The 23,771-nt window shown below is 38.3% G+C and overlaps 1 protein-coding gene across 2 annotated transcripts in view; it reads left to right on the top strand.

Annotated features, from left to right (window-relative positions):
- Positions 1 to 23,771, top strand: part of PDLIM3 (PDZ and LIM domain 3) — a 30,361-nt gene that overhangs the window by 5,472 nt on the left and 1,118 nt on the right. Inside the window, exons 2-7 of one of the 2 annotated variants that reach the window (XM_019921633.2) lie at positions 3,519 to 3,670; positions 5,308 to 5,392; positions 13,770 to 13,837; positions 18,542 to 18,805; positions 20,405 to 20,532; positions 22,449 to 22,560. In XM_019921633.2, the coding sequence (XP_019777192.1) occupies positions 3,519 to 3,670; positions 5,308 to 5,392; positions 13,770 to 13,837; positions 18,542 to 18,805; positions 20,405 to 20,532; positions 22,449 to 22,560 (809 nt within the window). Of the gene's footprint in view, positions 1 to 3,518; positions 3,671 to 5,307; positions 5,393 to 13,202; positions 13,391 to 13,769; positions 13,838 to 18,541; positions 18,806 to 20,404; positions 20,533 to 22,448; positions 22,561 to 23,771 lie in introns of both variants that reach the window. The other variant, XM_019921632.2, reaches the window with a different exon arrangement.

The following is a 23,771-nucleotide window of genomic DNA, read 5'->3' as shown; positions in this document are numbered from 1 at the left end:
TGTGATTTAAGTTAGTTTTTTCCAAATAAACCCAAGTAATAGGTGGATGTGAAAAACAGAAATCATCTTAAGGGACTTGTTAAAAACACAAATTCCCTAGTTCCTCTGCTACAGCTTCTGTTTCATGATTCCAGGCATCTGGATTGGACTGGAATCTTTATGTTAAGCAAAGACGCTCGGTGATCCTTCTAATCAGATAAGTTAGAAAAGATGTGCTAAGTGATTGACAGCAGTACTATTTCCCATGATCTCTTGAATGCTTTTGACATTTGAGACCCTAATGAAACTGAAAAATGAAGAATCCACTGAACAATTCTTTGCCTCATTTTAGCTCTCTCTCCTCATCATTTGGGAAAATGTTAAAAATAAACTGTGAGCAATAATATAAAGTAATATAAATAAACTACAAAGAAATAATATAAAGTCATGCTGGAAAATAATGCATTCTTATGATTAAACGGATAGTTTAACTTACAAAAACCAGGCCAGTTTAGTGGCCATTTGCTGATCACTACCCTAGCTGAACTTGAGAACTAAGAAGTGAAGGATCGTGTTTTCTCCTTGTCTCTCATCCATTTCTCTACAGATTCTTTTCTTTCTTACCAACTCCTAATGTGGAGGTCCCAGGACATCAATCGCCAGGTTGAACGCAAAGTCAGAAGTTGGTTCTGGCATCACTATCGACCACTTTTCCTATTTAGCTAATGAAACCGCTGGTGACATAGCTGTTCAATTGCAACCACCTTAGTGAGAAGCCACAGGTTCTCTGAAAAAGAGAAGCAGCCTTCTTTGTCTGAACTGTCTTAGAGTTGTAATGGTGAGAGTTATTAGAAAGAGCTTTGCAAATGTAATACTTTGCATAAACATAAAATAGTTATTAACTTCCATATTAACGTTGTTAATAACATTTAGTAATATTCAGTATCTAAGTTCAGCACCCCAGATATCTCCGTTTAAAATTTATATAGACAGATACATACAACCCTACCTTCCACTCATCTGAACCAGAGCTAAGAAATAATGTTAGGCTCTTCTAAACCTAGATCGAGTATTATATATAAAGCAAATTAAAGTATATTAGAAAAGCTAGGTGAGGCTTTAAAACCAAACACATTGAGCCATGCTTTCTCATGTTTCAACTCAAAGAAAAGCATTTTGGTCTTAGAAGTTTAAAAATAGATGGTACTGATTTTGATGAACTATAGCTAGAGAAAATTAAAAGTTTGAGGTTATTTTTAGCACTACAAGTCACACTGGGGATGGAAACTTTTATTCTTCTAACAGTTCTGAGTGTGGGAGAATTTCTAAATGGAAAAACATCTACGAAATGCCTCCTAAAAGCTGAGATATAATGATCTCCAGTTGTCCTCACCCAGCCCCCATCATCTGTCCCTTCTGGAAATTATCATGATTGCTACAGTGAGGTGATCACAGACATGAAATGAGTACAATAAACATTTTAGTGATGAGACTGAAGATCTAGGACCCATGAGAATTTGTCATTTTAGCAATTTTATTCATTTATATGAATCTTGGATCTCTCTTAGAGCCACTTAAATCGAATTTATGACTAGATTAAACAAAGAGACGAAAAATGAATTAATGACTGATCCTCAAGTTAAACATTAGGAACGATCTAGTTTATTCCTGGAGCAGTTTGAGGTTTAAGTCAAGTTCTACATATTATTCTGATCTAAACAGTGGGAACTTGCAAAAGGAACAATGACAGGTTGACATTAATAGCCATAATCTTTGGGTATATAAGGACTAGTTATTTTTGTTTCACAAGTTCTGAGTTAAATGTCCATTTCATTCAGTTTTCAAGTAATTATTCATCAATTCCAAACACTGAGTATACACTGTGAAGCATTAGGAATATACATAATATTATCGATACCCTCAAGAACTTCCAGTCGGGAAAACAGACACTACACAAGTAAATAAACAAACATGAAAGTACAAACTGTCTTCATAAAAGAAGACAATAGGGTGTAACAGTGGGGAGGGGGCTGGAGAAATTACGTCAGATGTCTGGGGAGGTCTCTCTGAGAACATGACATTTAAGCCTAAACCAAAAGGAGGAGAAGAAGCAACCGGGTGAAGGCGGGGGAAGCATTTCAGGAGCAAGTTAACAGTGTGCACAAAGCCCAGAAGAGGGTGCAAGCTTGGCCTATTTGAGGAATTAAAAGGAAATCGGACTAGCTGTAGAGCAGTGGATTGGGAGGGGTGGGGGAGTGAGAATGGTGTGAGATGATGTTAGAGAAGCAGGCAGGGTGAGACCAGGTGAGGACTATTAGGCAGTTGTAAATAGTTGGGATTTACCCAGAAAAACTGGGAGTAGGTATAGCCATCAAAACAATCATCGCCTTTAACTGTATACTCAACATGTTTTTGTTGAAATATCTGAAATAATTTCAGATATGCCACTTTCTAAACATTTAACAACCATATTTTTCTCATATCATTTCTCACATCATTTCCCCCCATATCATTTCTCATATCATTCCCCACCTCCCCTCCAAAAAAGAAACCCACGTGGATTTCTGGTAGACGGCATAAGATTAGATCTTGCGTTTTTTTTTTTTTTACCTAGTTTGACAAACTCTGTTAAAAAACAGAACGTGATGTGTTTTTAGGCCATTTACATATAATGTAATTATTGGTATGGTTTAATTCAAAGCTACCATCTTGTTAGTTGTTTTCTATTTGTTCCATCTGTTCTTCATTCATGGAGGAGAGACTGTGAGTAGATACAAACTTCTCTTGTATCTGTGGTTCCCACGGGTTCTAGATGCTCAATGCTTAACTCATACTTGGCCTTTAGCAATTTGTTCATAATTTTAGCTAAACTCTTCTTAACAACTAGTACATTTGGCCCCATCTTCCTCCATGCTCTGGTACAGGTGAGCCCATGCTTGTCTTTCCTCGGAGACTCCCGTCTTTCCTTAGATTCCAAGCTAGTTGGTTGCCCTGCAACTTCGGCTCTCTGAAGAGTCCACGAAAAGTCATAATTTTGCATATTATCTGGCTGCTTCTTGTTAATACAAGAGTGATTCTCTTTCCAGCTTTCTATATCCCAGGTGCATTATAGGGATGCTAAAGTAGTTTCAGTTCAAATATTAAGGCTCCCCAGATGTAGTAAAGTTCTATTCCCAAATAGAGAGTTCTGGGTGACAAAAAATCCTAAGAAACAAATGATTTTCTTTAAAGCAAAGAAAATATGATCCAAACAGGGAGTTATGGAAGATGTTTTAAAGGAGAATCAGAGATGTCATGATGGAGGAAATGTGGTTAGTAAGAAACAAAATTATTTCACATAATGGGAAAATAGAGGTAGCACAACTGATCAATTAAGAGTTATTTTAAGTGAGATTTAATATGTCCTGCCCAGTGAAGCATTTAAAATGTTACCAAGGTGAAATATAAACGTTGGGCACAAAACTCAAGATGCTGCAGGGTGTTGATTTTAAACGTGCAGGGTGTTGATTTTAAACGTGATTTTAAATGATCTCTTCCAGATTACTCCAGGAAGCAAGGCGGCAGCTGCCAACCTGTGTCCCGGAGATGTCATCCTGGCTATTGATGGCTTCGGTACTGAGTCCATGACTCATGCTGATGCACAGGACAGGATTAAAGCAGCAGCACACCAGCTGTGTCTCAAAATTGACAGGTGCTCTTTAATTAATGGTGTTAAATTTGATCTGTTTTGCGGAAGAACCTGAACCAGAAGTATAAATGATTTCATCTTCCCAGTGAGAAGGAGTGTCACAGGACCCAGAATTTTGACTGGCTTTTTTTTTTAATGTATCAGCCACTTTGGTCTGTTCTTCACTGAAGTCAGTCAATCTAGTAGCTGTTAACAAAGAATTTCTAAAAAGAATCCTCTGGAATGTCAGAATAATGAAAGAGGCTAAAATAACTTTTTTCCTGTACTAACGCAGTTAGTTGACCATGAAAATAGAACCATTTAAGGTATTGGCCACATAAACACCGAACAGCATGTCCAGTTATACTGCTGTTCTAAACACGGTAGAGAACATGGAGTGGAATTTAGAGATGCTCCTAAAAGAATCTCGTGCTTGCCAAGATGTGATCATGTTAAAATCTGGTTGCTAATATCCTGTATGCTATTGGCTGTTTTGTACTGAACTCAGCCCAGAAGAATCCCACAAGGTATGAGAGGGTACATGTACATGAAGGTTTTAGACAATGAGACATTTCTGACCAAAAACAACATTAGGAAATTGATCTATTGCCATCAGACTCGTGATCTGAAACTGAATTGTGAAAATAATGATTTGTTATAGTGGCTGTTAGCATGTGTGTTCATCCTCTTGCTGTTGTATTCACAATTGTCCCTGCTGTGATCCAAAGGCACAATCAGTCAGCCAATCTGCCATTTCACGAGGTGAAATTGACTCTTTCCCTATCTATGCATAACCTGTGTTCCTGTCAAGCACATAGTCCTGTAGGAGCCACATGATCCCAAGTAGATACATGAGAAGCGTTGGGCAAAGCACATTTCCTTGATGCCAACAGCAAATCCACCTGACAAGTCATTCACTGCCTCCTGTGGTGACCCAGGTAGGACAGGAAGGAAGTTGAGGAGATCTAGGGATCCAGTTTGTCCTGTGGTCATCTGCAGGGTGTGCCTCCAGAATCTCCCTGTCCTGTACTGCTTCCCACAAGCACTGGAGACCCACTTTCTCCAGACACTGTACAATGTCCTCGCCTTAGTTCAGGTTGCTACAATCAAATCCCATAGGCTGGGTGGCTTAAGCAACAAACATTTACTTCTCATAGTTATGGAGGCTGGAAGTCCAAGGTCAGGGAGCCAGCATGGTCGGGTTCTCGGTGAAAGCCCGCTTCCTGGTCACGTCCTCACGTGGCCTTCTTTGGTGCATTCACACAGAGAGGGAAGAGATCTCATGCCTCTTCTTTTCATAAGGTCATTAATCCCACCATGAGAGCCCTACTCTAATGATTTAACCTAACCCTAATTACCTCCCAAAGGCCATCACACTGGGGATTAGGATTTCAACATTTGACCCTGGGGTGTGGGGCGAGGACACAAACATTCAGTCCATAGCGGTCCTCCAAGCAATTTTGATCCATTCAAGTCTTCCCAGAAGTACACTAAAAACATAAGACTAATTCAATAAGACAATACAGGATAATGAGCAAGGAATATTGCTTTTGCTCAAAGTATCAAGGGTTTGTTAGTATCTTCAGAAACATAGGAAATTAAAGTATACTAAAACTGGAAGTACCATTAGAATTTGGGGTTTACAAATGTTTTATTTACAGGGCGGAAACTCGCTTATGGTCTCCACAGGTAACTGAAGATGGAAAGGCTCATCCTTTCAAAATCAACTTAGAATCAGAACCACAGGTATGAATTTTGGAGTAAATAATGTTCACATTATGTTTCCTTTTAAATGATGTGGATACTTTCCAAGAGGGAAAAGTGGCAAATATTAAAAAAAAATGGAATAAGCCACCTGATGAAGTGGTTGTCTTTACTCTCCGAGATTAATTTATATTATCCGTGTCTTCTTACATCAAGAAAGAAAGAGAAGTATGCCTAGGCAAACACCTTGTTAAAAGACAAATATGTTCTCATCAGGAAAAAGTCAGCTATATCTATGTATAGTCCACTTACTTTTTCATTTTTTATGATGGACATCTGCCAAATGACCATGAGGTAATCCAAGAAATTTAAGATGTTAACACAAAGCAAAACAAAAATAGGGTCAACCATTTGAAACAGGTGTCTCTAATCTAATAGTTATTGTGAACTTCAATTCCTCAAGGTCTTCACCCAGCTCTTATATTACATCCTTCTTTAATTATCAGTTCTGGCATTCTATAATTAAGTTTACTCTAGGAGTAGAGTTTTGCATTATGTAATCATGATGATATGCTGCCTGGGCTGCTGAATTACAAAAGATAAAGGATTTTCCCTTCAGGCAACGCTATATAATGAGCTAAATTAATCTAATAATCTGATGCTTATCCATGTCTACTTTCAAAACCTCCAAAAAACTGCAATTAGACCAACCCTCAATTGTGGTATATGGGAAATGTAATCAAGAAAAGGATTTTAGAACCTCTGCTTGGTCAGCAGCTCCCCAAGTTTAATGAGACAGAGATATATAAATCGAATATCCCTTTTTAAACAAGTATCCCTACTAAACTGATTAGATATTCCCAAAGTGTAGTTTTTCTATACATCTAATGAAAACGAACTGAAAGTATATTTATAATCTATGCTTCAGCAAGATTTCCCCTTTCAGGACCATCAACTCCTGAATTTGTCCTTCAAGTTTTCCATTTACCCCCATAAGCCCCCATTCATTTCACTCTTGGTAAAAACATGGAGAGTCCATATGTACATGTGTCTCATAGAGCTTCTAAAGATTTAAATAAAATAATATAGAAAAAGAACTTGGCACAATGAAGTGCTCTCAGAGCTGCTCACTTAAGTGGGTGCTCTCATTATCGTTGGGCATGGCACCCCTCCCACCAGCCTGTGATCAGAAGGCCTCCTGGCCTTTCTTGACAGTGAGATAGACGGCGGCACAGGTCTTCCTGGAGACCAGTAATGTCTTCCTCATCACTATCCAAGGGTCATTACAAATTACTTTGGATTAAAACCTCATTTTCAGTTAAAATAAAAACCCCACCCCAACCCCAGGAGAAAAAAACATACTAAGTAGTTTAACTTTTAGAGGGAATGAGTTTGTTAGATCCTTGTCCTAGACTTTTGATTGGAGGGAAGGTAGAGCCTGAGCCTAAAAATCACTAAAAGCAAAAGGAGGAGAAAACAGGCCCCAAAGGGAGTGATCAGGATATATGGAATATTCATGAAGGCGGAACCGCTGTGTCTGTTCTCCTTACTCTGAGTCCCCCAGGCATGGCACACAGCAGGTGCTCACTAAATAGCTGACAAGGGAATGAAAGGAACTGGAGGCCCTAAAGATAAACTTCATTCGGACACCGCAGTCCTGGGAACCAACTCTCAGACTGGTGTTCTACTGCCACCCCCAGGGGCTGCACGCGCGGCAAAGAAATCACGAAAGCTGAGGGGGATATTTAGGTCAGGTAAGAGTGCCGCTCTTCAGGGTAGGTGAGTAAAAGGTAAAATGGGTGAGACAGGTAATCAATGTGGTGAGAAGCGCTCTGCATGCTGATGGTGCTCACCCCAACATCCAAGGTGGGTGGGCGAATAATGTCTCTAATCGACATCTTCCTGATAGAAGAAAGACTGCAGGAAGAATAAGAACAAAGTTCTCCAGGCAGAGAACAGGCTGTCACCTGTAGACAGCCCTTGGCAGGAATGCCCAAGCCTACCTGCCTCCTGCAACCCTCATCAACTCATCATTTAAGAGGCAACACACGAGAAAGAGATCACGTGGTGCTTTAAAAGACAGAAAAAGGAAATTTAAGGCTCACGTACACGCATATATTGACCTCCCCAATCTCTCATCATCACTAGGACAAACCGCACAGAATTCTGAGTTTCCTTTTTCCATATAGAGCAGCAGTCCCCAACCTTTTTGGCACCAGGGACCAGTTTCGTGGAAGACAATTTTTCCACGGACGGCGGGGGCGGGGGGGGGGGATGCTTCAGGCGGTAATGCGAGCGATGGGCAGCAGCAGATGAAGCTTCGCTCGCACGTCCGCCGCTCACCTCCTGCTGTGTGGCCCGGTTCCTAACAGGTACTGGTCAGCGGCCTGGGGACTGGGGACCCCTGATATAGAGTACACATCCAAAATTGTACTGCACCCTTTTTCACATTTCCATTCACAATTTCTCCTAATTTTTGAAACCCGGTTTCATCAATACAAGATGCTAAGATATGGGACCAACTACACATATTTGACCAAAGTACCAAATCTCCAGTGATCCCTGATCATGTTGCAGCACCCACTCTGGCATGTGGGTGACTCAGCAAGTACGTATTTTATTAAGCACGGGGTGAGCTTAGAGCATGCATGATTGAAGCCTGTGTTTTGCTAACATCTCTCCAGAATTGGAGTTTTCAAGGCAATTGTCTGAGCTTTACTCTAGAAGAGGTCCCTTTTGCAGATCTAGGAGTATTAATTTATGACTATGGTTATTCTGAGAATTAATTTTAAAAGAAAATCCAGATTTTAAATACTCTGGCCTCTTGTCAATCATTTATTAGCACGTGTGTCCTGAATTTTGGGGTCAGACAGTATGGATATTTATGATACTGCAAAGGGGGAAAAGATAAAGAATGAGATAGGTTTAAAAAACCAAAAGGTGAAGATTGGGTTAAGGGCTACAGAAGTCAGTCAGATGGAGCTTTTGAACATTCCATTAGTTTGAGTCATGACTAATTTCTTACTTGCACCCTCTCCAAGAGGTGGGTGTTTGAAGGGCTCAGAGATAAGGACCATTTCAGTTCTTCCCCTAAAGGACCAAAATATTCCTACCCCTACGAACCTCAGGCCAGATTTATGCATGACCAGTTCACATGACTTGGCACTTCAGGACATTCCCCACAAAATATAGCTAAATTTCAGCATAACCTCTCCTATCTGAAAATCCTATAGCACAAACTAGAACAAAATGCACTGATAAATATCAAACAGTGAATGTAACTTGTAGACTGAGATTGGAGAAAGGCTAAACTGTGGTTATGTTTGTATTTTTTTTTTTAAATTAATACAAAGCTATGCAAAGAGATGTCTTTTCTTTCTACAAATAAAGCAACCCCTTCTGGACAACAAAGGTGTGTCAGTCTGAAAAACAAATACCTTTGAATGTTTAAAATGGCATCGTATATGAGGGGATTCCCTGGCACTCCAGTGGTTAGGACTCCGTGCTCTCACAGCCAAGGGCCCGGGTTCAATCCCTGGTCGGGAAACTAGGACCCCACAAGCCACGTGGTGCGGCCAAAAAAATAAATAAAGTAAAATAAAATAAAATGCCGTCTTATACGAATAGTAAAATGCCATTGAGCAATACAATATTTGAGCTCTTGTTTCTCAACCCAAGTCAAACTTCTATTGTAAGTTATCCGATCTTTGCTATTGGACTTAAATACTATTTTTCATTTTAAAAGCAATATATAGTCATTGGGGAAAAAAAAAACCCATTACATCCTACCATCCGAGTACAGCCACAAATAATAAAATGTTAATGTATTTTTTCCAGTTTTTTTCCCCTAGGAATAGGTTTAGGCTTTGGGGACTTTTTCTGACACAGTAATAGCAATAATGATACAAAATTTTAATATCTAGATTTTTCCATGTTTCCGTGCTATTATTAAATAGCTAAATTTTGGTTTTATGAACTTAGACTCGAATCTTAGGCTTAAAAGAAACTTTAGAGGTTGTTTAGATCAACCCCTGGCCATTGGATAAACTCCTTCCAGACAGTCCTGAACACGGCCTATGAGCAGGTGCATTTTTCTATACAATGCATTGCTCTAGGGAAAAGGTATGTGCTAGAGTTCTCTGTCCTTCTTCAAAGCTTATATTCTCCAATAAAACATTACCCTCATCTTTGTTTAATATTCGCTGAACAATTCAAAATTATAATGCAGTTACCACAAGGCAGGAAAGATGCTTTTCAGAAATAAAAATGCTGTTCTCTAAATGAGAAAGGATTGCATCCTTTCCATAAAAGATCTGATAATAAAGACATGCTATATGCACAATCAAGTGGGGTATGGGTTGAAATTGTCATATTTTCATGAAATAACTTTATTCTACAATGTTTTCATAACTGGACGGCAGCCTACACAAAACAAATTTTCATAAAATCCCCAGTTCCCCAAACTCTTCCCCAGTGAGATATGGGGAACACTTGAAACAGATCACTGAAGAAAAAATAATTATAAGGGTGGCTTTATTTTTCATTTAAGGGGTGAGCATGAGGAGGGGGGCAGGGATTGTTCCTAAATTCCAAACACGATAAAATATCATCATTTACTCAGTGTGGCTTGATCAAATATATGATCACTTGACATAGTTTCCCTCATTTCACAGGCATTTTTTTCTTATAAATAAACAGATCTGTATATTATCACACATGTATCAAACATGGTGTATCTGTTGGAGCTGGTTTTTGTCTCAGTTCTCAGACCGAATGTTTATCCAAGTAAGAAACTGAAAGGTGAACTGTCTTAGAATGACATCATTGCTGAGGTCATTTCAAGGACGTGGGAGATTGCTGTCAAGAGGTGCATATTCTCCCAATGGCAGCGGATCTCTGTCAAGTTACTTAGCTTTGATTCTGGCAGCTCTAGCATTCCATTAATTCAGAATATTACTCCTTAATATGAGCTCGTAACAGTTAAAAATAATATTTAAAGATCTAATTAACTGCAATGATTATTTGTTGAATTCTTAAGACATAAGAATCATTAGATGCTTTTGTCTGAGTAGAATAAACACAAGAGCTGGACTCTATTAACTGCTACATAATTTTTTTTACTAGTATTTTCCATTACTAATGATTTTCCAGGAAAATATAAAAAGGAATTAAAGTGGAATAGCAAACTTCCCGTTGGTTTTGTCTTTTGATTCTGTTTGACCATCAACAATGATGTAAGGCTTGGATAGAATGTTGCCTCTCCGTGCCATATTTAAATGTTTTGTTTACCTTTAGTGTATACACTTCATTGTGCTTTTTTTGGAATGACTACAGCAGCCCATAAACTAATGCTTTGCAAAAGCTAAATACAAATGTTTGAAGCCTGTATTAGAAACACTTCCTTTTATGATCTGAATGGAAAATAGAGTTTTATTGTTTTATTTTAACAAATTACACTTTTGTGACTTTTGCAATATGTAACTAAAGCTGAAAATGGCAAAGAAAAAGCTTGGAGCTAATTAACTTATGTGCTGCTTTTTGGAAGTACTACTAGAGACTATTATTGCACAAATATTTTCAGAGAAGATGCCTCATTTATAGGACAGTTGCCAACCATGTTTATTTATAACTTTAAGACAGAAGAAATAAGGGCAGAGATTTTTCCCCCATAAAGCCATCCCATTATTTTTCCTAATTTTTGTAAATTCAGTTCTATATACCAAGATCTTTAAGGCATATCACTCTCAGTTTAAAAAAAAAAGCTAAATTCCACAAAGCTTGATTCCTTCAGTACTTCCTGATTCACTCTTTTAATGAACCTGAGAGATTTATAGTCCACCGTAACTAAATTAGGCAATTAGCCTTCTGTCTTCTTTCATATCCAAAAGAGGAGCAAAGGATTGAATCATGGCCATTGTCATTACTTACGATTATTTGCCATTCACTTTTTTCATGCCATAATAACAGCTAATCATAATGGTTAATCATAAAACACAGCCACTCCAAATTCATTATTAAATTAGCCAAAGCAATCAGACTGTACCAGTATATAAATGTTTGCACACATGTTCTGGGATTCAGCATTTTTCTAAAGCCATATTTGGCTGTTTCAGTCATTCTGCTATCTTATATCAGCAACTACATTGTCACCCAACCAACTTCTAGGCAGTGAGTCATTATTCTGGAGATAAAAAACTGAATCAATAAGATATTAGTCAATTCAATCATACTATCACAGGCTTTGTATTCAACTCAGACCTTCTTTTCAAGTTCAGGAGGCTGTTAAATTTTGCTGCCCAATTTTGATGAGAGAAAAGCTCCTCTTTACCACATCACAGATTTTCAGGTACCATGAGTTGGGGCAGCTGGAGTCAAAGACGCTGCAGGGCTAGTATTTGAAGCTGCACCCCATTTGCCTTGTCATAACTACTTTTCAAGTGGGCTTTGCCAACAGGCCTAGATGGGGGAATAGGGAGTGTGTGTGACAACTGCCTGCTCAGGAGAACCAAAAGGAAGCGGTGTGCTGCTTGGGTCTCTAAAGGAAGTCATTGGTGTTCTCTGGAATCACCACGCAAAACTGTGGTTCCACCCCTAAGAAAGGAATACAATCTCTTTTCTTAAAAGCACCATCCCACACCTTACTCACCTACAATGACAAGAAAAAAAAAAATGATACGAATATTACAAGACCTTTTTATACTTTTAATCAAAACAGTCTCCATTAACCATTTCAAATAGTCATAAATGTTTGTACCGTTTGAGATCCGTGTGAGACACTGGTGGCACAGTCAAAAGCAAAGGAAGTTGATGTGAATGTGTGAGCAAAAATACTGTAAAAACTGATCTTACTAATTCTGCCAAATGAAAAGATTTGGAAAGAGAATCAGCTGTGTGTATTTCAGCATTCCCTTTTGATTTTCTTCCGTTGCTTAGAAGAAAAAAAAGTTTAATGAACTTTACAAAATTATAAATCTGTATAAAAACTGGAAAACGTGATTCCTACATTAGAAGACAGTAATACAGAGTTTCTGATCATTCAGGCATGTTTCACACCCAGGTTTAGGAGTGACGTTTGGTCCTTTTCCCAAAGCAGTGAAGTGAAAATCCTTTTGTGAATCATATAAATTAGCTCTCTCTAAATTGCTGACTTAAGTCTTTCTGGGATTAGAGTAAACATGAACGCACAACATGAAATCATCACAATAGAAAGGGAGGGTTTTCTATAAATGTTATTCCTGCTTTCATAAGGAAAGTCTTTTAATTCCTATTATTTTTTCTAAATTTAAGGTTATATCTTAATGCAAATTAAGAATTTTGTTGTTGTAGGAATTAAGAAAAAAACTTGGATTAGTTATAATGATTCAGTACAGTTATTCATAAATGCTCACTCCCTTTCTGATTGTTTTATTCTCCCGTCTTCTAAAATGGGGGAAATTTTAAGATATTACTAGAAGAGAAAGCATATGTAAGTTCTACTTAAGAAAATGTTAAGTAGAATAATTTTTCTAAGCCAAAAATCTCACTTCTGACACAAAATTTCTGGATTCAAATGAGTCTTATGAGAATTTCTTAAAAGCTCTAGATGTAGAAGTCAGTAGGGAGCAGACAAGAGGTATAATATTCGAATTATTTTATAATATTTCAAATAAGGTCAGTTCCTTTGCACCTGAACATTTGGTGGGTGATTACAGCACATGTAAAGTTCACGGCGAATGCGGTCCTCCCTTAACCTGGCCATCAATCTCGTAGAGGTAAAGAAACCCTGATTAACAAGAGCGATGCTGTTGATTTGCGCGTTAACGGCTTTGTTGTGCATTCTGTGGCTCTGTGTATTTTGTCTGCCATTGTACAGGAGTTCAAACCCATTGGTGCCGGGTACAACAGAAGGGCCCAGCCTTTTGTTGCAGCAGCAAACATTGATGACAAAAGACAGGTAGTGAGCGCTTCCTATAACTCACCCATTGGGCTCTATTCAACCAGCAATATACAAGATGCGCTTCACGGGCAGCTGCGGGGGCTCATTCCTAGCTCACCTCAAAAGTAAGTACTCCACTTGGTTTCTGGCCACCATGTTCTTAATGGTGATAGTATGACTTCTCTTCCTTTCAAAAGTCCAGCTCTTGCTGTTTTATTTTTACTTTCCTGAAGGCACGATCAGATTTTTATCTTAAAGACAAGCATCTAGAACATGGTTCTAATGTTCTGGAGTCCAATCTGCCAGTTCCCGAACATTTAGTGAATAGATGGTTAAAAGGAAGAAATCGCTCTGGTTCCATCATCACCCTTCTTAGTCATGTCAATATTTGGTGGTAAATAATCCTTTCTGTACGATTATTGTTCATTTAATTTTATCTAAATATATATACATATATATATTAGTCTTCCACTGAGGGACTTTTTTAACCCTTTGTTTTCACAGGATGTGAACTACTTTGAACACAAGCACAATATTCGGCCCAAACCTTTCATAATTCCAGGCCGAAGCAGGTCATAAAGCTTTAAGATTGTGAAGTTTGGAGTGCATGCATCTTTAATAAATCCTACTAATCACCAAGACACATAACTCTTAGGTGTTTGGAGTGACTTTTCTCATTTTGAAGCTTATTTCAAAAGCAAAAGAAACAAATTCACTTAGCAGAGAAGAGAGTAAATATTGACCAGATTATAGAGCTGTGAAATATTATGCAATCCCTGTGTGTATTTATAACTGATACCCCTGCCATTCTGAGGATCCCATCCAGAACACAGTGACCTTCTGAGGCTGGCAGGAAGGCCCAGGCAGCAGTCACAAAAATGAAAACCAGCCCCTGGTCAGGAGTAAGGCAGCAGGTGAGGCAAACGTGGAAAGGCTGGTGTAGCTTTCCATGTTTGACAGTCTCTGATCATCCCATCTCAGCACCTAATTCTCATTGCACCATCAGAGCCCAGTGGGTAATCCCACTCATTCTAGCTCTTAATAAAAATAAATTTGTGTTCTTATGGATACTTGCAAAGGAAGAGAAGCCACTTGAAAAGGAACTTTTCCACTTGGGGAAAATAAGTATAAGGAAAGAAAGAGTTGGAGGCAGAGAGATTTACTGGGTTACCCTCATGGATAACTGTGCACACACTGGAATAAAAATGAGCAATATCTCTGCTTGTCTGTCAGAGAAACAGATCATCTTCAGATGATCCTTTTCAAATCTTCTCTAGAAACTGAATTCCAACCTACGAGGAAAGAAATTAATGCTCTGTCTTGCCACATCAGGAAATAGTGACTTCGGGAAACCTCAAACCCATTCCTCTGACCTCAGCTACATCAATCAGCCCAGAGGAAGGAAGTTGGGGGTTAGGCTGGATCAAGCCTAACAGGTTAGGATCATTGAATAATGATCTACATCACGTGTCACTAATAGGGGTCCATAGGTGGAGTCAATTCACAATGTTTTATTTAACCCTCCCGTTTTTAAAAATACTGAATTTAAGTTTAAGATGGAACATCTACCCTCTAACTTGCCAAAATGCCCATCATGCCTTAGCGTATGATACCTGGCCCATTTTCATATATGTGTGACCCTCCTGGCCTCTGGAGACATCTGAGTTTATGATGCCTGCTGTGGATGGTCAGCCATCACTTGATACATGATTTCCGTGTGCAGACCTTTCTATAAGCTACAGTCAGGGCTAGAGGATTACCTCAAAATAAGTCAGACAATTTTGTGATATCAGACTCAGAAAGAAGGAGTGGAGTAAAAGAGCAGGAGAAAGATGCTAAAAAGGCAATGACTACCAAATACATCTGCCCCCACTACATATTATATCCCCAGCACCCAGAAAAGGGGCTGGGACAGAGTACATGCTCAACAAATGTTCATGAGATAAAGGAACAAAAGCCCAAGAGTACCTAATCAGACCTCCTGAGTAGCAAGAAGAATCAAGAGCTGTTACCCTTCCCTCATACTGGCAACTCTGAACAATCCTTTTTTTGGCTTCTCTTAGTTTTTGCCTCCTTCATATTCCATTTTCCTCTGTATCTTTTCTCTATTTCTCCACATTCAACAGCTTCCCAACACCACTCTAAATAATATTTAAAAAAACTGGATTAAAAGTTAAAATGCTCTTTTGCTATTGAATAAATAGATACATAATATATGCATCTTCCCAGAGAAGCAGAGTAAAATGGATCTACTTGCACTCTTTTGAGCTTAGCATAATGGTAAGCTCACTAACTTGAGCTATAGGACTCCGCGAGGCTCAGATAAAATGATACATTAGAGTAACACAGATCTTGCTTTTGCTGAAGACCAATAACATTTAATTTTATAAAAATTCAGGGAAAGTCAAGGAGATTCAGGTATGTAATGCCCTTCTCTTACATTTTCATTTTAATTCAAACATGGTGATAATAATAAGCCACTCATAATTTTGTATTGTAAGCTGGTGCCTTTCAATCTAGCTAAATTTGGAAGAGGGGAGTGGAAAAAGAGATGAGAGGATCTGCTTAAAAAACAGGTACCAGTACACAAATCTTAAAAAAATTATAAAAAATGCTTCTATTATCCTTCCTTTCTTCCTGTGCCCCCTCACTATTTGCTCTAGCTTCTGAATTTCTTGTTCTTAACAAATGATTGTTCATCAAGGTGGAATTTTGAGTGGCTACTTACCAAGCAATAACTACACCATTAATAAACAACTTTTGAATCAGAAGTAAGTTGGAGATGCTAATATATTCATTTCCCTGGGTCTTACTATTAGTTAGGGTTCTTTCAATGGTTTCATCATAATTGAAGCATATGAAAAGACCAGTATTTTCATATGAAAATATGTAAATGTTTAAAGCCACAGCTATCATTAAAAATACATACAAGGCTAGATCCAAATGATAAAATACAATCTGGTGAGTGGTTTTTGGACAAGTCGCTTCTGGAAGCATGTCCCCAAGTCTATATACACACCAGGGAAGTTAGTTCTCTGTCTAATGATCTATCCAAGTGTATGAGAGTAATTGAGTGTATCATCAACCTTACAGGTTGCCAAGCCAGTAAGTCAATGTCAAGAACTCTCAATGGTATCTACCTTTCCAGGTCACAGGAATAGGTCATGGTGACCCATGATGATCTCCACAGTGACTAGAGTCCATGAAAACTATTTTATTTAAAGCATCAGTTCAAGAGCTCTTTTAAAATTGTCCCAGAAATTTATAAAAAGATAATTGTTTTTTGCTTAGGGTTTATTTCCTATCTATTCAATACACACAGGCCCCTAAATAGAATGATAAAGAAACTAGGAAATAGAAGACACAGTCTCTGCTTAAATAAAGTTATATACACAAGCATGCATGTATATAAGAACACTAATAACAGAAAAAAATGTAATACTAATTACAACTGTAAAATAAGGTATATCTGTAAGTTCTGAGCTGACCATAGTTTACTTCTCCACTATCTAGCACCATGCCTGGCACACAGTAAGGTCGAGTAGTTATAAATGCTTGTTGAAAAGGTTCACTATTTTGAGCCCAAGTCTCCCAATATTGAAACTCAGTGTTTCAAATCCCTAAATTACAATTTAATAAACTTCATTATACTGAGGTCAAATCAATATGATCCTGACTAAACTGCACCTATAACTGAAATGTTATTTCTATTCTTTTACCAACTGAAGTCAATTTCAGCATAGTGTTGAGCCTATGAAAATGGTGAATAAACCATATGACATTTTTGTATGTGATCAACCAATTTACTGATTGAGTTTCAAACAAGTTCTCAGTAGTTGGGAAGTGAAGGAGCAAGTTCATATATACCTGCCCGATTCAGTCTTTGCAGGTGGTTGAACTGGATAACACAACACACACAAAAATTTTAATTCATCTAGTGACATGGGTTGCTCAGACTATCCAGGCTGCAGCATTGATGAAGCCAGTAAAATCAATGCCCAATATATGCTTTTGGTTTTTGCTCTCTGAATGGGGCTGAGGTTGGCATTAGTGGCCCTAGAGAGTAAATGCAGGTATGCGGCCGTACTTGAGCCCTCAGAGGACACTTTCAGGAAAACACACCATATAAATTCTTCTCTGCCTTCAGTTTACAGCAACACTAACCTGCAGGCGTGACTGAAGTTCACACTAATATTACTATTTCTTTTAGCTTTGTCTTAAATGACTGCGCTTAAAAAAACCCAATATATTCCTTTTCTCAAAAAATGCACTTCTCATGCTGCACTTAAAATGCATGTAGAAAAATGACTTTTTAGTCGTTGGCATCAGTTATGACTAACCTCTTATCCACGGAAAATTCTATTCATAGCGAATAAGAAATTTCTGTCGTTGTCCTTAAAGTTGCATGACTGGCCTTTCTGATGTTTTAATAATGAGTTGCCTTAAATTGTCTTTAAAAGGAAATGAGAAATATGCATGGAAATATATGTGTGCTTCCAAAATTTTACAAGAAGTAGCTATGTATAAAAGAAATCTTAGCTCTAAGTAGCATTCACAGAGTTTGAGATCACCTTATTTCCCCTCTAATCATTCATTTCAAGGCGACAGGCATTTATTGGCTGTTTCTAGAGCCTATATCAAATCACCGAACAATTTTTTAAAGTGTAGTCTTCACAAAATGAATGAATGAAAGTAGAAAAAATTAAAATAGTAACAATAAAATATTTACAAAATAGTCTTAAAACATAATTCTATCACATAACCTACAAGTTGCCAATTACTATTCAATTAAGGCCCAACTGCATTTCTGAAAATACTTCTTCTTTTGAAACGTTTAGCCTCAATATTTGATTGGATCTTCATGCTGCATACTCATATTACTATTTGTGAAGGATCATTCATTAATATTTTAGTTTTAAAAACTGCAGCTCAGAAATGTAAAAGGATGTCCCGCTAATGTAACTTCCCTGAGCCACTTCCTTTATGCACAGCTCTTTTTACATGAAGCCTTCGCCTCGTAGAACATATTGTCTAGTAGAACAGAGCCAAACAATGCAATATCACCTGTACCTTTTAATTTTGTTAAACGTTTTTCAATCATGAATTTTTAAATGTCTTCCCTTTTGAAAATAACTTCTAGCCAGAAATAAATATTTCTTTTTCATTTGATTTAATTCACCTCTTACTTTTAACCTCTCTGTACTTGTTCTCTGTGTTCTCCTGTCTGGATTTTCTGGTTCCTGTGTCATCTCTGTGTAACGTGGTCATTAACACAGTGGATGCAGTACTCCGTCCGGTATTGACGGTGGCAGTGGACGTAGCACCCCTTCTTCTGTCAGTACTCTTAGTACTATTTGCCCAGGTGACTTGAAAGTTGCTGCTAAGATGGCCCCTAACATTCCTTTGGAAATGGAACTTCCTGGTGTGAAGATTATACATGCTCAGTTTAATACACCTATGCAGTTGTACTCAGATGGCAATATTATGGAAACACTTCAGGGTCAGGTTTCAACAGCTCTAGGGGAAACGCCCTCAATGAGGTAATATGAGTCTTTTTGAACCATCGGCATATTAACATGGGCAATGTCAACTTTACTGGTGTCTTGTACACTGTCTTATCATTGAAAGAAAGCTTTGTGAAAAGCTTTCAAAAAAAATACTAAGGATTTATTGCAGATATCTAGGCCTAATGATAAGGGCGATTTGAAAAATTAACCAAGTAGAGTTTTATGTGACAGATCGCAATAAACTGAAATCATGGAAGGACCAAACGTATATGTCTTTTGAAAAACTGCAGTGTAGTTTACGAATGTCTGGTACAATACTTTTCAAAAGTGATTTATAATCTGGGATAATCTATGTTTCTCCTTTGGGGGTCAAAAACTGGGAAAGGGATGGGAGGTTCAGAGAAGTTTTAAAAGAGATGATACCTCTTTTCTCTTCTAATGGCATCTTGTGGAGAGTTAATTATTTTTCATTTAAAATTTTTGCCATGAATAAGGGTTTATAAGTGAATATCTCAAGCTACTGCTATAGACATTTAATTTCCATTGATCGCTATTTTGACTAATTTCTTCTTTATTATGCATATTTGTTCAAAGTACTTTTGCCATCAAGCATTTTCAATTAAAAAAATTTACTGTAAGATAAAATCTTATTACTTCTTTCAATATTATAGGGCCATTATAAAGTATGGTAATGCTTATGAGTGCTAGGTAACAATATCCCAGAGATAATTCGTGGGATGAATACAATGTGATAATAATACCATAATGTATCTCAAAGCCATTTGCAAGGAGTTTCAGATATATAAGATGATTACTTCCAAATATGACACTGGTAATAAAAATATGTGCAAATAACAACTACCTTTTCTAGATAATGCAATTAAATGACATAAAATAATAAAGCAACTCAGTGCCTGACATGTATTTTTATTGTGGCTTTTTTTAATTGTTCATCATGAATATATCTGTAGAAAGTTTATTAAAATAAAGCTTCTATCATTTTTGTAAATGAATTATAATGTGGCTATTTAGTAGCCAACAAAGCTGACTTCTATGTGAAAGTTGCTACATTATGCACTTTCAAACACTGACAAGTTGAATTTCTTCAGTTTACAAGCAAAATGATACCTTTGTTGTCTACAGGAGTTAACAAAACTAAACCATACACTGTTGGTTTAACATCAGAAATGAATCTGAATTTTACTGACATCTTTATGACTGAGAATAATCAAACCAGGCTCACTCGTGCACTTTCTATCATGTGTATGTTGTCCTTTTTTTTCCTGAGAAAGGTTAATTCTGTTCACATTATAATTATATATCCATCAGACGTAAGCATTATTTTTTAAATTACTATTTCCTAACAATCACATTTTAGTTGCCCTCCAAAGGATTTTGCCACATGGAGAAGTGCTGATGTGACCCCCAGGTTAATTACTGATATTTTTAAGGCAACCCGTGTGAATTCACATTATATTTTTAGCTATTGATATAATAGACATTAACTTGAAAATACTGAATCTCTGTCCAGGAGTTGCTGTAAATATAGTGATCACTGCTTGTTGATATCTTGTGGCTTCTTGCACATACACACACTCCTGACGCTGTTTCGCAAACCATATTGTGTTTCAGTGAACCCACGGCCTCCCCAGTGCCTCCCCAGTCGGATGTGTACCGGATGCTCCACGACAATCGGAATGAACCTACTCAGCCTCGCCAGTCAGGCTCCTTCAGGGTGCTCCAGGAACTAGTGAACGATGGTGAGCAGTCGTGAACATCTGCTGAAACGTTATTGATAGAGGCTATTGGAAGGATCAGGGTGGGGGAGGGCAGCAAGCATAATGGGAATGAGAGTCTAAAAACAGATTTTAGGGCTTCCCTGGTGGCGCAGTGGTTGAGAGTCCGCCTGCCGATGCAGGGGACACGGGTTCGTGCCCCAGTCCGGGAGGATCCCACATGCCGCGGAGCGGCTGGGCCCATGAGCCATGGCCTCTGAGCCTGCGCGTCCGGAGCCTGTGCTCCGCAACGGGAGAGGCCACAACAGTGAGAGGCCCGCGTACCGCAAAACAAAACAAAACAAAACAACAACAAAAAAAAAAACCCGATTTTAATCAGTCATCAAATGATTCTTTGCTGAAAAGGACTTGGGTGGTGCTTGGTTAAGGAAAGGAGCTTCCAGACATATCCAGGTAGCCACCAACTTGGTGATTAAAGGGTGCTGAAGACAAATCCCATCCACAGTAGTCAAGGGCTGGCTCAGCTTATAGATCATAAAATGTTGCAAAATTTCTCAGCCTCCCCCATATTCCAGGGTGTCATGATCATCAAAATTTTAAAATAACACTGGAATGAACCCTTACTGTGCTCCAAATCCTGTGCTGAGTGCTTTGCACACATGGTCATTTAATCCGCACAATAACCCAGTGAGGTAGGAGCTATTATTTTCCCTATTTAACAAAAGAGAAAATGAGGCATAGAGAGGGTGGATGTGTACAAAGTCACACAGCAAGTAAGAAACAGAGTTGGGTCTCCAGCCCACTCCTGCTGTCTTCAGAGTTCATACTCTTACCAATGAGTTCAACTCTTACCAAGAGTTCAACTCTTACCAGTTCTTACTCTTACTCTTATCTTTTTCCACTTCCAAAAGATATACTGTCCTTCAGAAGTTGCACAGAAACGCAAAATGCCCCATTAATATAGCCACTATCAAAAAAAAAATGGAAAATGAGTGTTGGTAACGGTATGGAGAAATGGGGACCCTTGTGCATTGCTGATGGGGAATGTAACATGGTGCAGCTACTGTGAGAAACAGTAAGGTGGTTCCTCAAAAAGTTAAACATAGAATTGCCATAGGGTCCAGAAACCCACTGCTGCATGTATACTCAGGAGAACTGCAAGCAGGGACTCAAACCAATACTCGTATACCAGCGTTCATAGAAGCATTATGCACAACAGCCAGAAGGTGGAAAGAACCTAAACGTCTACCCACACGTGAATGGATATACATAATGTGCTATATCCATAAAGTAGAGTATTATTCAGCCTTAAAAAGGAATGAAAATTCGGATACATGCTGCGACATGGATGAACCTTGAAAACATTCTGCTAAGTGAAATAAGCCAGAGACATAAGGATAGATATTGTGCGATTCCATTTACATGAGGACCCTAGAATAGGCAAGTCATAGACACAGAAAGCAGAACAGAGGTCACCAGGGTCAGGAAGGAGGGGGAAATATGGAATTAATGTTTCCTGGGTACAGAGTTTCTGTTTTGGATGATGAAAAAGTTCTCGAAATAGATATTGGTGATGGTTGCACAACATTGGGAATATACTTAATGCTACTGAATTACACACTTAAAAATAGATAAGATGGTCGATTTTATGTATATTTTAACCACAATTAAAAAAAGAAGAATGCAAAATGCCCTCTGCCCCTCTGGGCATTTTGTAACAGCTCCCTATGACAACAACTACAACAATTTTTAACTAATTTTGTTTTGTAAGGTCCCGTTTCAGAACAAATTATGCTTGAACCAGTCCTGCTTCTTCCTAAATGATATTGTGGGCGCAACTAAGAATTCCTCAGGTTAAAGTGCACACCTTAAAATAGAAGCAAAGTATAAACTGTTGCCAGCTGTTCCCTTGCCATAAATGGAAACACTCTGTTTTTCAGATGACCGTCCTGCTGGAACTCGAAGTGTGAGAGCTCCAGTTACAAAAGTCCCATGCGGTGCTGGCAGCACACAGAAGATGCCACTCTGTGACAAATGTGGGAGTGGCGTTGTGTAAGTTTCATTTTCAACCCCAAAATTCATCATAAATCTTGCTGTCAGTTCTCTATTTCTTGTACTTTAAGACTCCGTATATAGAAAAGGTTTTAAGTTTTATGAAAAACAAATTTCTATTCATTGACTTGAAACATAATGTCCACACATTTAGCACATTTTGACCAGAATTCCTTCGATGTACCCCCAAATTAGCATAGAATGTGAGTCGAATATCTTGACTTATAATTTCAGACATATTCTGGTGAAAAGAAACCACCCTAGAAGTATATTTTAAAAGTCATTTCCAAGAATAACTTCACTTCAAAAAGCCCTCCCTTTGTTAATGTATATAGTCTTTGAACACTTCCTTTTCTGTATAGTCTTTGAACACTTCCTTTTCTGTATAAACCCAGGAAAACAAATATGGGGGTCACCCAGTTATTAATTAAAACACATTATCTTTACGTGGTTTCTTAAGTTGCACAAATACTGAAATATGATTTTTAGACATAGAGTCAGCTTCCATTTCAAGGGACTTCATGTGTGAATAGCCACACTTGCCAGTTCAAACCTTCAAGTGAACCAGAGCATTTCAGTCTCTCCACCTCATGCCCCATGTGGTCACCTCTTCCATCCCTTTTTTCTGTTCCTATGTCACTAGCTCACACACTGAGGCACCATCTGTCCACTTACCCAGGACTCATCCCAGGAGGGCAGTGGGAGATAAGCCTGGTTACAGCACAGAAGGGGCTGTGAGACAGAGAAACAAGCAGGACAGGGAGATGGGAGCAGACAGGACCTCAAAACATACGACAGGTTGTGATGTTACACGAAGCAATGATTGCCCCCAAGTTGGAGTAAACTGCTTTGACGGTAGAGGCCAAGTCCACCCACCAGTGGAAATTCCATCTCTGCCCTTTGATCTGTTCTCTCTGTGTTCCACAGAATAGAGGCTGGATCACCAAGCTAGACAGTAAGCAGAGGGACTTTTGGTTGTGTAGACAACAACCTTGGCCAAAATCAGAATCCTTTGCAGAGGTGTCTGTTTTATCTGTATCATGTCTCCCTCTTTCAAAGAAACACAGGGAATGATCATGAAGTAAGGATCCTATCATTTTTCTAAAAAAAAAAAATCCTGTTTGAAAAAGATCTGAAAAATATTCACACGTCAACAACAGAGAGACACATGTGAAGGTTTACTATGGTGGTCTTGGCTCTCCCTGGCAACT

This window comes from Tursiops truncatus, chromosome 21 (genome assembly GCF_011762595.2).
Source record: "Tursiops truncatus isolate mTurTru1 chromosome 21, mTurTru1.mat.Y, whole genome shotgun sequence".
Taxonomy (NCBI): domain Eukaryota; kingdom Metazoa; phylum Chordata; class Mammalia; order Artiodactyla; family Delphinidae; genus Tursiops; species Tursiops truncatus.
The sequence above is the reverse complement of the archived record's forward strand: the minus strand, read 5'-3'. Positions and strand labels throughout refer to the sequence as shown.